The sequence below is a fragment of the Platichthys flesus genome, chromosome 3 (assembly GCF_949316205.1).
Source record: "Platichthys flesus chromosome 3, fPlaFle2.1, whole genome shotgun sequence".
NCBI lineage: Eukaryota > Metazoa > Chordata > Actinopteri > Pleuronectiformes > Pleuronectidae > Platichthys > Platichthys flesus.
In genome coordinates, this window is record NC_084947.1 from 23849678 (window position 1) to 23867083 (window position 17406).

A 17406-nucleotide genomic window follows, 5' to 3' on the forward strand; every position below is an offset into this window, starting at 1 on the left:
GTATATGTTTCCTTGTCTTGGGGCAGATTTACAGAAATAGTTTTATAACAGATTATGTTGGATTTTTCAATTGATTCACACTTTTTCAGAATCACCGCATTATGAATCAATCGGGTCCTGTAAGGTTACAGCCAACTCACGAGACTGCAGTCAGAACCTGGACCTGTGACACATCTCCTGTTTCAGCGGTTTCATTGAGAAATTCTATGTTGACACCTGTGCTGCAGACTTCCCCTTGGTTGTCTCTACTTCTGTTTAGTGGTCTTGCCAAACAAAGGTTTAACATTTATTTTCAAGGGAAACACTGAGATCTGGAGAGTCTGTCTGGGGTGGACCTTGAGGTGTCGTTTAGAAAGGGTAACCGCTGAATCACACCTGAGGCCACGGTCCAAGTTTGTGTTTGTGTTCTTACTTTTTCACTATGGAGCCATACTCCAGCTCATATCTGAGGGCAACATTACAGAGTTTAGAGAAGATCTCAACTGTGTCATTGTCTGAGGTTCAACAGAAGTAAACATGCAGTAAACTTTAAAAGTCAAGAGTGAAAATCCTTCCACAGATCTCAGTAAGAGAGATGTGAGTTTACTGGAGCTGCCAGATTGTTTGCTTTCATTATGGTTTGAGGGAGAGGATAAAAGCTGTTCTTGGTGTTTCTTAAACGAGGCTGACTTTTAGCAGATAGAACCAAATCTGATAAGAAGATTTTGACATATTCTAGTCTGTGAATTTTCAGATTATTTATTTATCAAATAAAGTGAAGCTTGTAGAAAAACCGAGGAACAGGGTAGGTCTTTTTCTGCAGCTTTCACTTCTACACAAAGCTCTCTGTAGAATACAGAATCATGTCGGATAACACATTTTCATTACCTGATGTGTCTTACATTGAACATTCAACTTTCAAAATTAAATCAGACAAACAACAGTACTTAGATATTACAAGGATTACCATGAATCAGGTGAATATAAATGTGGTTTCAAACAGGGGCTTCTGGGTCTTGTCGGAAGTATTGATTCTTAGTGCCATGCTAGTTTAGAGATATATTCTTAAACTTGGACATAACCCTGCTAACTAAGGCTGCAACATCAAGGCACAAAACAGAATCTGGTAGATCTATGAGTCAGTACGTATTAACATCAAAATTATTGTCATGGGAGTGGCAATAGTTCTGCAGATATAGTTATGGGAAAGTATTCCTAAGTTTTGACCTCATGATGGTGATAAGCAAATGTCAGCTTTTCAAAACTTTAATGGTTGATCCTCTATCTTGGTGACACAAGAAGGTTTCCAGACATTTCACTGGGTGGCTGGAGTGCCTCGAAAACACATGCAAGTGAAATGTAACGATCCAGTAGTTCATAGGCCAAAGCCGGGAACTGACATTCTAAGAGCCATTTCATTATCACATCTCAAAAGGAATGACAACACAAATACATGAGACAGTACAATTTGAAGCTTTTCACCCTCAGATCCACAGAACGTGAACATAGACCTAGTGCCGACACAGTGTAAGAGCTCAATCAGGTACACATTAGGCCTGTGGTGAATATGTGATGTAAAATTCTCTTTGTTCCCAAGTGTCCCATAAAATGTTTTTGACAGATTAAAATAGTTGGTAAATTGATTTGTATTTATATAGCGCTTTTCTAGTCTTGATGACCACTAAAAGCGCTTTACACTACAGTTTCACATTCACCCATTCACACACACATTCATACCGTGCATCTACTTGCAGCACTTTTGTTATACTATGGGGGCCATTCAGGGTTCAGCATCTTGCCCAAGGAGACTCCAGCATGCAGATGGTTCAGACTGGGGATCGAACCGCCGACCTTCAGTTGGAGGACGACCACTCTACCCCTCAGCCACAGCCGCCCAGTTAGTTAAATAATACTTTAACACCAAATGCCTTAGTATCTGGTACATTTACTTTGAGGGTTGGGGGATGGGGGAACATGTCCTTGGCTGACTCAACCTTAACTGAAGTTTGGATGTGTATAACATATATAAAGAAATAATAAAAAAAATGAATTAGTAGCTGGATGAGTAGCAGATCCAACCCAACTCATGTGGCTCTGCAGTGGACAACATATTTTTGTATATGTTCCAGCTATCGGCCACCTGTGTTAGTTTGGCCCATCTGCAATAAAGTAAAAGCTAAAATTAATTATTGATGAGCTGCATGCACTACACAACAGGACATTCTTCATGAAACACATGTTTTTATTATTGCTGTCAGTTTAACGCATTATTAACGGCGTTAACGCAAACCCATTTTAACGCCGTCAATTTTTTTATCGCGAGTTTAACGCAGAGCTGCCAACTCACGCTTTTGCATGTTGGTGGTTGACTAAGTCACAATAATTATTTAAAACATCATCGTATCAGGCCGTCATGAAGTACAAGGAGCGGGCGAGTGTGTGTGTGTGTGTGTGTGGTTCCAGAAAGCGCACCATAGCTCCGCCCCCTGCCCCCGCGCACTCGCTCAGGGAGACACAGTGAGATCTGAGCTTGTTCTCGTGAAGCAGCCTCTCAGTGACCGGCTTCTTCTTAACTATGAAAACAGTGAAAACAGTTTCTCTGCTCTCAGCTGATCAGAGATCAGCGCCTCAGCTTCTCGATCAGAGCAGAAGCTGTAGTTGGTTTCTATCGAGCTTCAGTATCTGTGTTCGCCTCCAGTCTGACCTGCTCTCACTTTTTGTTTAAATATTTCGCCAACTACATTACATTTTTTACATTAACTAAAATATATATTTTTAAGCTACTAGGGTGCAGCTATATGTTTTTATTTATTTCAAAATAGGGTACTTCTTATTTCATACATTTTCCACAAATAGGATAGCCCTACACAGTTCTGTGTTTAATTTATTTCAAAGTAGGCTGACACTTGCCTGTGTATTTTGTTTGTTTGTTATTTTGTTGCTTGTCTGTTTGAGAGGCCTGACTGCTATGTTCACAGCAAACTTGAAAAAAAGGAAAAAATTAAGCCATGGTTTAACTGCACTATAGAGTCCTTGTTTACCTGAAATGTGCACTTTATAATTTTATTTTGTTTTTGGCAATGTTGTTTTTAAATAAAATAAAACATTTGCATAAAGCAAGCCGATCCACTTGTCCATGTTGATAGAGCATTAAAACCCCCAAAAAATTATGGAGAAAAAATTAATGAAGGGACATTTAGAATAGATACAAATTTGCGATTATTCACGATTAATTTTGAGTTAACTATGACATAAATGCGATTAATCGCGTTTAAATATGTGAATCGTTTGACAGCACTAGTTTTTATTCTTCAAGCAAAAAAAAGCAACATTAAATAAAATTTCAAATAAATATTTGCAGAAGCAGATCATTCTTACAAACTCCAGGCAGCTCCTTTTACATTCAGAGTAGAGCTATCTCGACTCTTCTGATCTGTGATTGATGAGCAGATTCTCCCTGCCTGGACAATTTTCCTTCAATCATTTTCTTCTTGAAACAATGGCTGTGGGAGAGAGCAGATAGGGATTAAAATTAAATCCTCAAATCTATATTAATGCTTTATCAGCCGCACTGACCGCATAAGCCAAATCCTCCGGCCGAGGGTCCGGTCGCTGCCATGAGTAGTTGGACAAAATCTTCAGGACAACCAAACCGAAGGCTACGATCAAAACTCCCAATGAATTTCCTAACACGGCCTCAGGTGGAAGGCTGGAGTACGGCTGAGTTTCATTGGGGTTTCCTTTACTGTGAAAAAAATGTTGGAGGATTTAAAAATTTGAACCGAGATGGAAAACAAGAAAGACAGTAAAAACAAGACTTACAGAGCAAAGATGAGTTTCTCGTTAATTCCGGAGATACAGGCGGCTATGCTGAACAACAGTATGCTGCCTCCCAGCCACACGTGGACGGGCTTCATGAGTTTTCGTAGTGAAACAGGGGAGCACGGCAGGAGAAAACCAGCCACACCTACCACCCACTACGTGGACAAACGAATAGACATCCACAGAAAGAATGAGCTGAATGAAATGTCTGCTGACCTTATTTTTATTCTGTTCGTGTATTGTAACTCGTATACCTGTAGGGCAAACAGAGCGGCAGCAGTTATTCCAATCCAGCTGTGTATGGAGTAGAGGTTGGCCATGTGTTTGGCATTGTGGAAGTCAAACACAGCACAAAGTCCCACGATTGACAGCAGCAGGGCGATGAGCATCAGTGCAGCATGAAGGATCTTCCAGGGCAGTTTGTTCTGACCCCAGGTCAGGGGGATGCGGTACACCACCGCTCCTGCAAGGAGCAATATCAATGAGGAGGCATGGAGTTAGAAGGACTTTTACCTAGCTGATTCGTGAATGGGTTGCATTAAGGGAAATTAAGTATCTCAAACTGGGGATTTGAGATTGATTAAGAAAAGTCGGAAAATTTGAAGACGTGATACAGTTATTTCTTATTATACTCAGATCCTTTATTGCACAAATATTTAATATAAAATCTTAAAATAAATATCTCTTAGTTTACATCTAGGTCAACATATATTTAATATTAACTATATATTTACCTCCATCATGGAGATTATGTTTTCACTGGCATTTGTTTGTGTGTTTGTAAGGAAGCAGGATTACACAAAACTACTGCACAGATTACTATGAAAGTTGGTCAGTAAGCGCTTTTTTTGTGTGAAAGATATATCAAGGATCAGATATGATTCAAGGATATTGAGGAAAACAAACTGGCTAGTTTAAGGGACTGATATTTATGTGTGCAATTGGGTGCAGATCCAAATAAAAATCTGTGTCTAGTGAATATGAATGTAGGGATTCTTGGGCCTTAGTGTAGGAGGCAACATCCACACTATTACGTTTTTAGTTGAAAACCTAACAATTATGCTACACATCTGCCTGGCGTCCACACTACTCAACCATTACCAATATCCAATCATCAAATTGAAGTTAATACGGCTGTTTGACAGCTTTAGCTTCTTAAATTCAAGTTTGAACAGTATGTGTGTGTACACAGTTAAAACACTGGCATATAGAATTTAAACATGATAAACTTTGCTTTTTGCTTGTTATTCTTAATATTGTGTGAACCAATGTCTGTTCTCATGAACCCGGGTTGTTTTTCATCTTTTGAATTGTTAAATTTACAGTACACAGTATTATATTAGAAAAACTGCAGTCATATATACTTATATAAACAGTATTAGTGATCTTCCTGTAACCGGGTAGTTCAGTCGTGTGAATTACTGTTGCCAAACAAACTGATAGGAACGTTGTGTGTTGCCCTACTCCACACTGCCATTTTTCTTCAGCTGAGCACTGGCCCCCCACAATGCCTTTACACGGCCATATGACTATCACTTTTATTTCATTATAAACAGTCACATGATTCTGTTTTTCCACACTCCGAGTCAAAGAGCAAAAGAGAGGGAGTGGGTGTGCACTGTAAAACAACTACTTCCCACAGACTATGGGTATACTTCCCTTCATCTGATGTTCTGCTAACCATTAACAGGTCATTATAGCACGCATCAGGTTACATATCAAAAAACGTTTACTGGTTTTAAGGTAGCTGTTTATGTCACAGACAGGCAGAAACTATGCAGCCTATATAATCTTTTAACCATTTCAGCAACAGCCCGTTATTAAGGATGGAAAGTGGAGGCTACATATGTTCAGTTGTAGTTAAAGCAGAAAGCTCCTGTAGGCATTCATTATATCATGTTAAAGCCTCTGCTCTCACACACAGGTGTTTTTATGATCCTGGCTGCTCAGACCTGGTCAGGTTGAAAACGTGTGGAACTCTAGAGGCAATTTATGATGTCACAAAGTTCTAAACACCAATAACATTACAGCAAGTCGACGAGTCACTCCGCCCAGTCAGGTATTACAGACTAAACAAGAGTGACCGCACTCACACAGTCCTGAGAAAAGGTCAAGTCAGACAACACCTGTGTCGGAAGATTCTTTCTCTCACTCTCTCTCTGGTATATTACGGTTGTACCATTACAACCTACCCCCAACTTTTAAATGAAAATTGAACTGATCGATACAGTGTTAGTGTCACCTCTCAAACCAGTGGGTGGGCCCACAGTTATGGAACCATTGCTTCAAACAGTAAATATCTAATGGAAATTGCTGATGCCCGATGACTTCACATTTATTCAATTATAACATCTTTCCATACAAAACAGGCGTTATTCCTATAGAATATTGATAATAAGTCAAAGTGTGTAAGGAAAATGCTGAATGGTGTTCCTGTTATGTATGCAAATAAAATTCTTAAAAAGAAAACCACAGATGATTCACTCAAACACAGTAACAAACACAGATAACATTTCAGAAGTTGTAACTTCTAACTTCAGTATCTTGCCCAAGGACACTTCGGCATGCAGATTTGGTCATGGAAACATCTGTTGTAGAAGAACCACCACAGAGGAAGTTTTAAGTACTGTGGCATGTGTCTATGTATATACGGTGTGTATGTGTGTGTGTGTGTGTGTGTGTGTGCATGCGTGCGTGTGTGAGTGAAGAAGTGAGAAACAGAAATGAAACTCAGAGATCCAAATTGGAAAGTCACTCACCGATGCCGTACACCACCACCAGGCCTGTGACCATCAGGACGGGGTGCCAGTTGAACTGCAGGGCTGAGCCGTCCCAGGCGAACCCGCCGCGCCACTGGCTGTTCCAAACACACACGCACACCACGCAGGCCAAGCCCAGGCACAGGCACAGCAGGTAGCATAGGTAAAAGCTCACGGTGGACCTCATCCTGGAGAGATCCGTCAGCTGAACAGAATAAAATCAGGACAGCATGGCAGCGCAGTGGTAAGCAGAGAGATGGTTGTGTGGCTGATTCAAATCCCAACATGAGTCAGTCACTGCAACGTTAGTACTGATCAGGCCAGAGGAAGACTAGAGGTTCCTTACAAGACAATTGGGTCACACATATCTATTGTCTGAAAAATAATTCAATGACTACAGCTCAGTGTGTTACAACCTTTTAATACATGATTAAATATCTGAAATGCTGTACTCTGATAGGCTAAAAGACAAAAAGACACATTAAGAGACCAAATCCAGTGATGTTTTAACCTCAACAAATTCACCAGATAAACTTCCAGCTCACAGTTTGTCACATACGATGGATAAAGGCAGCAGCTACCTGCCAAATTTAAGTGTTTACTAAATTGAAAGAATGACAGGCAGGAAGGATAAACACAGAAAGCACCTATATTGCAGAAGAAATGGCTGGAGCTATTTTAACCTTGAACTACCACCACTTAATTCAGCAACGCAAGCTCAACATTGTATTATGAGCTTGACATTTGATGTAAAGGTATTGCTCAACTTACCTTATCCACAGCTGCTGTAAGACTGTGCACTTCCTACTCTACAACACAGAGCTTAGCTGCTCATCATGGGGGAGTCAGAGCTGCACCTGACAATTTTTTATATTTGCCACAGTCAATCTTTAACCGACACTCACTGTGTGATTTGCTCTTACTTTGCGGTTCGCTGGTTCAGCCGAGGTCTCACTTCTACATTCGGCCGTGTGGCCGAGGCTGAGGGGGAAGCAGTCTGGTGGGGTGGAGGTGCAGCTGGGAGTCGAGGGGCCGCCCTGCAGCATCTGCTGCCTGGGGAGAGGGACACATTGATCAGTTTGGGGCTAATCAGCCAAATAGTATCTGGTCCACACAGACAAACCACAAAGCTGTATCAGACCAAGTGGAGATACAAGCACAGTCAGAGACACGTGTGACTGACATATTTCAAAAAGTACACTTTGCTTATGAAGGTTCAGCGGCCGCCATTACAAGAGCTGTTTGAATTTTCTTGATCAGGGGCCTTCAATGTTTATCAGGCCAAGGACCCCCAAACTGAGAGATGGAGCAGGGATCCCGCTCCAAATATTGTGTTTTATATCAAAATGGGCCTAGTGCCATGTATAAACATAGCTACCCTTGTTATTGTGCATTCAATACTAAGCTATTCAAATAATACACAGGTTCACACGTTCATGTTTGTATTATTGTGTGTGGCTGAATGGGTGCATTGCTGACTGAAAGATAACGTCTTCTGCCTCCATATATCTGTTTGCTACAATATGTTAGATACATGTCAATGTGTATTTAAGGACATTTCAAGTTGTGGGGAAACATTTACAAAATAGAAAAAAAATCCCCCCTGCAGTACCTCCGCGGACCCTCTAGGGGTCGTGGACCCCCTGTTGAAGACCTCTGCTCTAAATGATAAGGAAAGGAGTTTCAATGCCTCCTAACTTATATCCTTTAGGAAAGGAAACACTGGACCGTACCTTATGAACGCAGAGGAGACATTTACATCCCACATTTCACTGTGGCGAGCAAATTTAAGGCGACACAAGGGTTATAATGTTATATTTAGTTACAATGGTTAGGGTTAGGGCTTTGAGCTAGGGGTTGCATTATGTCACTCAGTGTCCTCAAAACTCCAGAGAGCCGTGAGTGTGAGTGTGTCTGTCTGAGCTCAACATGAAGCCAAAGGTCTTCACAGCACCTTGAGTGCTGTGACAATCCACCCGGAACCCGACATACTGATGTGAAACTCCGGTTTCACACACGAGCGCTGTTGATCCCGAGGCGGCCTCTGTCTTCACGGGTTCGTCCCGCCGCACCGTGGCTCTCATCCACCTTCACATCTGTCCTTGACCCTGGGACGTTTTCCTTCCCCTTTAAGGAATCATGTTTAGGAACAGAGATTATTTAAACTATTCGGCCGCAGACTCTCTTCTTCTGTTTACTCTTGGCGGTGAAAGTAATACTGATGTCTACTCTCCTCTAACAACGTAAACTTGTTTTTTTCAATAAAGTCTTGAGAGGTCTTCAGTTATCAATGACAGCTACAGCGTTTCCTCTTCATGACGGGGGCTGTTGAATTATTGATGGCACACACACACACACACCCACACACACACACACACAGAGACACAGACTCACACACACAGCTCTCTACAGATAAGCCTCGAACTCACCTTGAGTTCCTCAGTTAGTCTGACATGTCACGTGATCAAACAGAGTTAAGTTGTGTACCTGCTTTACAAACACTCCACATCCATGAAGACCACAGGCGACGTGACTCGTGAATAATCGCTGAGTAGTTTACGCTCCACAATCAGGAAGAGCCAACTGCCCTCACTTGACCCATTTCCTTATCGCTAGCGCAGCGCCTTGTGGGAAATGTTGTTTTATTAGTCGTGTGTGTGTGTGTGTGTTTGAATGTGTATGTGTTGCAACACTAGGCATTGTTTAACACGTACACACACGCGCGCGCGCGCACACACGCACGCACACGCACATACTGCTTGAGGGACCTGAACAGATTTGTGGTCTTACAGCGCCACCTGCAGGCAGCTGTAGTCTGAGTCTTTCTCTGCTGTGTGGTGACATTTTTGCAGTGCGTGGAATCGTGCGTGGAATCTGCAAGCGATGCATCCGGTTTTGGTAGTTGACAAATGCATTAATTAAACCCTTTAATCAACTATTGATAAGGCTTCCTGGCTCCCCTTGGCATAATCTATTTTGAGCTTGAATAGCTGGTATTACTTCATTGATTAGCTTGAACACACTATAGCCAGGAGCCAGATTAACCCTCAGAGGAGCCATCACTGACCTCTGTTCCTCTTGCTGCCTGTGCAGTGCATGTGTGTGTGTGTGTGTGTGTGTGAGAGAGAGAGAGAGAGAGTTAACGAAACACCATTTGAGGATCGTATAGACTAAAATAATACAGTCATTAGAACACACTTCAACTCTTCCACAGGATCCGAGAATGTGAATGGGCCAATAAGGCCCCTAGTGGTAAAAGCAGTATCGGCAAACTAATTGCCACCGGTCAAATTCGAATAAACTAATTGCTGCACTGAACCTGGAGCCTTCAGGCCCCCTGAAGGCCTTGGGCCCAGTTGGTTAAAGGGATAGGTCACCCAAAATGGAAAAGCAGCAGAGCAAAACTCTTGCATGAGAAATATGTAGTGATAAAATATTATTAATTTATTATTTCTTATATTTATTGGTGTATTTAATGGGGACAATACGCATAAATATTAGACATTGCTGTAAATACACCAGCGGAGATTTGTCATGTGTTTTCCCCTGGATAGATGCGGCAAAGTCACTCTGAAGAAAGGAATTCAATATTAAAATGACAAAGTTATTGAGATTATTTATAAGCATGCACATCAATACAAGAGAAGAGTAATATTAATGTGAGTAACTGCATCCTGCAGGATACCATTATTCTGCATTGTCAGAGGCTTTTTAAAACTCTGAGCAGTCAGTGCAAGGAGACTCAAAAACACACACACATTTTACCATAATAAAATACATGCATGCACATGTGTGAGGACAAATTGATGAAGGCAAGGTGTTTGGGGACAGCAGCACAGGCAGATACAAAGATTCTAATCTCAAGGTTCATTTATCAGCCTTTTCACCAGCTCACAGCAATAAGACCCTCTTAAGCAAGTATCTCCCTGCACTGAGTGCTTTAAGGGCCTCTTGTCCTTGTTGGACTCAAATATGACTGCTGAGATGTATTCTTGACAACATACAAAATATCTAAATAATGAGGCTTTTTATGTCGTTCTCTGATCAGAGTTACATCATTTTTTTGTTGCAGGTGTTTTGGGGATTCAGAGAGGATACTTGAGAAGAGGTGGACAACATGCACTGAAGTCCCCAGCTGGAATCAAACAAAGCTCCGGCATTTGTTCCCTTCCCAACGAATATCATGGGATAATTTCTTAGTTTTAATCTGCACCAATGCTGACAGTTAATCTAGTTACATGCTGCAAATGTACTGAAATCAAACCGTGTAAAGGGTTTGATTTCTCTATAACAGACAAAAATCTAGATGTCAGTGGCTACAAGTCCCTGCCTTCTTTATTTCAAAGTCTCTTAGATCTTCTGACAGACTCCTTGAAGCCATGTTTTAAGATGTGTCTCTCTGCCCTTCCTCGGTGTGCCAGGCCTCAGAAGCACAGTGTGGAGGATGACGATACTTTGGTAGAGTGGGCAGAGATGGCTGTGCGACTCAGTGGGACAGCTCCAGGCTTTTGTAAGGGGGCATCTGGGTTCATGTTCTGATTTTCTTTTACTCCTTCTTGGATGCTTCGACTAATGGCACAATAAACGCAGCAATTACAATAGATTTTGAAGTTTAATCACCATAATTTTTAGGGTTATATGCAGCGATGCAGGGACGATCATATGTTGTACATAGTTGTTAAAGGCTTGGCCTGTCCCTTTAAGCATAGAAGCCAATGGGTATGATGTAGAACACCCAGGTGTTGTGGAAAAGAGAACTGAGGTTTTTGAAGGTGATGACTGCGGTGTGACACAGATGTGTGTCAAGAGTCCCTGCAGGCTAATGAAGCCCCATACAGCTCATGCTGATAGTAGTTAGGCAGTAAAAGTGTCTAGATAAGCTCAGGGCTCCAGCATAACTGTGTCCATGACCCCTGTATGCTGCTGCTGCTGTTTTGGAGAGCTAATAGAGTGGCTGCGTTCTGAGCGATACTTCAACATCTCTTCATCCTTCGTCCGGACGGCTGGTTACCGGCCAAGAGGCGGTGGACTAGTGGCAGAAACTTGGACTATGGGCAGAAAAGGTCTCTGGTTCGTCTCTGGTTCGACTCCACGGAGAAAAAACAAAAAGATGAACCTGGATTGAAAAAAAAAAAATTTAAAAATCCAAGAGGATTCTCCCTACCCTGTCTAGTGCCCCTGAGCAAGGCACCTTACTCCCCCAATGCTGTACATGGTTGCTCACTGCTCTGTGTGTCCTGCACCTGATGGGTTAAAAGCAGAGGTTAAATTTCCCTACAAATGCACGAGTGTGCCTGTGTTTGGGATAAATAAATGTATCCTAAAAAGACAACGAGTCTAGCTTCAGATAAACTACCAGTGAGCTCCAAACTACAGTTCGAAGCCGAGATACTGACTATTAGGAAGGTAACACAGGCCACATAGGTTATAGGGTGCCTTGAGACTGTGGCGGCATCTGCAAACACTTCTTTACAAAAATGTGAGGGTGGTAATAGGACTATAAACATACCTGAGTTACAGTTTCCCTCATTTGATGTAGGAATTAAGAAGAAGAGTGGCAAAGTGCAGTTAGCAATGATGCCCCAAAGCAAGAAGGTTCCAGGTTTAAATCTGAGGTTGGCTGCAGCCTTTCTGTGTGGAGTTAGCATGTCGTCACTGTGTCTGTCTGGGTTTTCTCTGGGAACTCCAGCTTCCTCCCACAGTCCAGCAATATGCAGATTCGGGTTATAAGTGAATTGGACACTTTAAATTATCTGCAGCTGTGAATGTGATTGTGAAAGAGATGTGGCAAAATCTATTTCACCCTTTTAATTTTCTAATATATAATCATGTGATTACAGGTGGGTAGACTAAATATTAGGGAAATAACAATATTGTAAAACATTATTCAACAGCATTGAAGTTAAATCCAAAACTTGAAATTATTGTAGCGCGGTTGAAAAGCAATATGTTCTCTTCTGTGTGAGGGTTAATCACCTATTTATTATAGGTTAGTTATTAATGAACAGCTGATTTGTGGCTTAAAATTTGAGGATGCATGTGCCAAGCGAAAAATGATATGCTCTATCCTGTGAAAGGACAGAATATGAGTTGTATTAGTACAAGTATTGTAGTTGTATTAGAAAATCTTATATTATCTGCTTGATTTTTGCAACGGTTGTGTTGACCGCTACTCAAGTTTTACTATTTTGTCCTCTGCCATGTCCCTGGTCTGAACTGCTGACCCACACACCAGAAATTGCGGGTAGGGCCGTCGGATTCTGCAGCAGCTCAGGTCAAACAGCTCCCTCCTCAAAGACAAAGTGCAGGAATTATGATCCCCTCTGGGTCTCCCTCTGAAACTGACATTCGGGTTATTAAGCTGCAAAGTGTGTGGAATGAACCATTCTGCCCCGAGGCAAATTGAAGACTCAAGTCCGTGATGTCATACTGATCTACGGTGTGCAGCCACTGTGCCAGCAGTGAATAGAGGGGCTGGCATTGTGAAGGAGAAATGGCCTCGCCTTAGTCTGAGAAAGCAATCCTGAATTCTGTCACAGTGACCTATTCTACCTTTTACAATTCATTCTCGGCAGACTTTTACATCAGTGTAACAAATTCAGATTAAGGGACAGGACAAATCTCGTCATTTACAACAAGTAGGCCATATATTTAAAACTTTCTCCTTTAGCCTCATATTTTAACACGGAAATTCACTGCTGAAGGCCAAAATTGTAAGACTGAATGGCTTTTTATGCCCCTCTCAAGACTGATGAACAGAGCTCTTGGTATGAGGACTGACACACCGTTTTATCTCCTTCCTACTTGGCCTGAATGGAGTGATCATCAAAATCAGCCCCTATTCACTCAAAATTGCTCATAAGAAGTACTCGGCATCCTTTTTAGAACAGCACTTACAGGCATGCAAGGGGAATAGTGTGAGACCAGTTTGTCCGCCTGAACAATGGTCATGCAAATGTGATTTCAAGTTGAAGGAATCCTAAGTGAACACTGCTGTGTTAAAAGTATGCTGTTGTGGCAATGGAAAATGTCGTGACACTGCTTCCATCATAGTGAACCAATGGTAATATTGTCACTGGATGTCAATGTGATCCCGGAAGCCTTTTAGGCTCCCTGCCTTCAGTTCCACTAAGGAGCCGATGGAGCTGTTATCAAAAATGGCACTGAATTCTCAAGAGAGGCAGCTGGTCTTTTTGGGGTCTCACCAATAATCACTGGAACCTATGGTTGTCAGGTCAGGCGAAGGACAGGACTCAGACGCAGAGCGGATGTGTTCGGAGAATGTTTTATTTATCCTCCACACAGAGTAAACTATGGTACAAAAACAAAAGCGATCCAAAGGGAGGAAAAACCAGGCTTCGTTCAAAAAACCTAACTAAGACTAAATACTGAAACAAAAAAAAGGCTACAAAGAATAATCACTCTACTGAGGTAAAACTATAAGCACGAGGCTAAGCAAAACTTAAACTATGACTCTGGTATCTATGGCTCGGGCTTGAATGACGACAAAACACGACACACTGGCACAAGACAAAGGGAGACACAGACTATATGAACACATGGGGGAAAAGGGAACAGGTGGACACAATCAGGAATCAGGGGAGACGATCAGACCGGTGACACATGAGGAAGGGCAAGTGACCGCGGTGTGACAATGGTCATATTGGTAAAATATAGAAATTCCTGTTGAAGGCTTGATTAAGAAAAACAATTTGACGTATAATATAAAACTTCTGCCACAAGAGGCCACTCAAGCCCAAAAAACAACAAAAAAAGACCAAGGTTGACCATCATTAAGCAGCACGGAATCATGGGAGCTGTTGTCTACACCAGCATTGTAGAAGAAATCTACCTGACGTTCAAAGACGAGGTCATGTAATTCAAGTTTTTTCACATTAACAGTGGAAGGGAAAAACCGCCGACTGGCTAACTGACTAGCAGAGTGTAATTCCTTCCTCATACAGCGTTTGCCCCAGAAGTTATAGCAGCAACAGACAAAGCCTCGGGTAAACAGACAAGACGCAAATTGAAAGGCAGCCAAAATAAAATGCCCATTGTGGATTATATAAGGATACAAGTAAATGGAATATACAACACAAGTATGTAGTTTATACATATTTTAATGCAGAATTGTTACATATTATATCTTTAGAGCTGCTTCAATAGATTTTTGGGCCACATGGTGGCAGCTGTAATAAGCTGTAAAGACAATCTGACAGATAACAAAGCTCAACTTTTATCTAACACTGGCAAGAGTACAACTCCAGCAGGCAGAGCAACATTAGCATCTATCTGCTTTCTATCTCAGACCAATGTACCAGGGGAAATGTCTAACTCACAGAGGTAACTCTCTGTGGGTTTGTTATGAATCACAATTTCTTCTACATTGCACACAGTCATGGGATCCATTTGTCATATGAAAATATTGAATGAAGCAGCTTAAACGTTTAAAAATGTCTGGTTGCTGCAGACGTTATTAGCATCATTGCGACCCCTCTCGCTTGAGGTGAATCCTGCAGAGTATGTCATGCTGTGTCCTCACAACGGGATCCTCTGGAGAGTCTGAGAGCAGCTTCTGAGACTTCACCCTCTACCCAAACACACTGGAGGCCATTTGAATTTTTCTGCAGAGAGCAGGGAAAATCAGGACAGCTTTCCTGCAGAATGTCTTTTAGCGGGTTTTTGGCTGCTTCCCAACTCTTTCTAAGGCCTCACCCACTCAGCTTGTGATGGCATCAGCCACAGTCTTCAGGACCTAATGCCTTTATCGGTAGCCTCCCTCTCCAAGTATATTTGTGCAGCAGATCAAGAGTTGCACCAGGGTTCCTAGCTTTGAACACTGTGGGCCTGCTTACTTCACTTGGCCCCATATGTGCAGATTGAATCCGCTTGGGAGCACATTGTTCACTGGATGTGCAATTGGATGTGGTGTGGCTTTGCAAAGCAGAGCCCTGGTCACTTCCACTTCTTGCCTTCATTCTTCCATCTGGTCAACATCCCTTGTTGCTCCATTCCCACTGCCTTTTATTGAGCTTTTCTCTTGTTTCCCTCAGTTGCTGCTCTCCTCTCCTCCTGAACTAGGCAGGGCCTTTCCTTCGCTCACTGATGGTGTTTGTTTGAGCAGTTGAAAAAGGATCCCAGCCCAGCTCAGCCTTGTGTGACCACTCCCACCAGCCTCTTGTGATGAAGCCTTGCCTCCACTTTCTGACAGCTTCCTCTGCCCTCCTCTTCCTGGCGGTCCTCTCTTGGATCCCTACTATAGCTAACTTCACAGATCTGGATCACTTGAGTCCCTGCACTGACCATTTCTCTTGCTCTTGATACTGTGAATCCAGAAATCTCTCCACCAAGACGGGCAGCGGCAATTTTTTACTTGGCAGCTCCATTCATCTCCTGAGATGGTTGTTGACCCAACTGGTTTTGACTGTCAGGGTCTGCGTAGATGAGGAGGGGGCACAGGACAGATTAATTTGTACATTAAGTACAATGTTAAGAGTCGTTAACTGTGATGAGAACATGTTGCCATGCTGATTGCTCACTGCGATATTCAAAAGCAGAAATGATTTGACAGTAAATACATGTGTATACTGTAAATATTTATATAAGGACTCATATTGAAAATCCTGTAATTATTTGATCCTCAAGCACAATTAGATGACAAATCCAACCATCTTATTGTAGAGATGTAATCCAGTTCTTTTAATGAAAATGAATCACATCATATATCTGTAAGAAGTAGGACTCAGTTATCGAAGTGTCAACACACCTGCTGTGCAGCTTCATCTTGAGCCTGTGTTTTCCCACAGTCACACTCTGCTGAATCTTTCCTGTGCAGGATCAAACACATCTTTCTGCTACTTTCTTTGAGATGACGGGTCAGCAGGAGTCTCAATCCTCTCATGAGTGCACGTGAGCTCAAAACATACACACCTTATTTTCTTCTGCTGGAATCTGTCTTTTGGAGTACATCACGGAGAAACACTGTAAGGACACAGGAAGAAAGCAATCCTCGCGGAGCTTACTTTGAAAGGTTAAATCATGAGGTTTCTATCAATTAAAAGGCACTACAAGGATTTTTGATATGGCTTTAGACATTTATCATGATCATCTGATAGTAAAGTACTTCCTGATTGAAGACCAAAAGCTCAATATCAATGTGATTTTCATTTTTTCAATCTTATGGTCTGAGGGTCAAATACTTCAGTGGACCACAAATAAAACTGGTTCCAATAGGTCTCTTATATTGGCTATCACACAGTGATCCAGGGATTGCAGTTTCATTGACAGGTTTTCAAGTGGAGTAATTCCACAACTCACCATTATTTCAAAAAGTAGTGATTGAGTTCAACCTTAAGAGCACATCTACTGATCGGTTGGGGAACAGTTTTGTTCCACAGTGAAACATGTGATAGGCCTGACAACAACTTCTGTGATCTCTCACTTTACACCTACATTGAACAAACAGGTCAAAAATGTTCATGCTCACATACTGGATGAATTGACAAGAGGAACACCAGGTGATGTCAGATATGTCAACTTCGTTATTGTGTCCATGTTAGAATAACAACCACAATCATATTAAATGTACTTCATGGGGATGATTCAGAAGCTAATTGGAATCAAATAAATTGTCATCATTAATGCCCATTGTAGCCTCACAGCGGCCCTAGCTAAATAATTAAAGAGCTCTGATGTTGAGTAACTTCAAATTCATTGTCCTTGTCGCACCACACTCTCGATGTCGTTTATCACATCAGGTGGCTTTAGAGGAGACTCTCGTTTGTTAGCTGTTTGAAGTTTGGGTTTTATTTGAAGATGTTTGAAGTATGTGAGATTCTTTGATGCG

General features: G+C 41.9%; 1 protein-coding gene across 2 annotated transcripts; it reads right to left on the minus strand.

Moving 5' to 3' along the window:
• Positions 1-722: 722 nt before the first annotated feature.
• LOC133950685 (lysosomal membrane ascorbate-dependent ferrireductase CYB561A3) lies at positions 723-9177 on the minus strand. 2 transcript variants are annotated; one of them, XM_062384771.1, is made up of 7 exons: positions 9048-9177; positions 7484-7613; positions 6561-6765; positions 4056-4264; positions 3802-3956; positions 3556-3724; positions 723-3482 (listed from the first exon to the last, which is right to left on the minus strand). In XM_062384771.1, exons 2-7 carry the CDS (start codon positions 7604-7606, stop codon positions 3456-3458), a joined length of 888 nt encoding a protein of 295 aa, XP_062240755.1. In that variant the 5' UTR covers positions 7607-7613; positions 9048-9177; the 3' UTR covers positions 723-3455. The 2 variants fall into 2 exon arrangements, with proteins under 2 accessions (XP_062240755.1, XP_062240754.1); XM_062384770.1 differs by having other exon boundaries at positions 8990-9167.
• Between the last annotated feature and the right edge of the window lie 8229 nt (positions 9178-17406).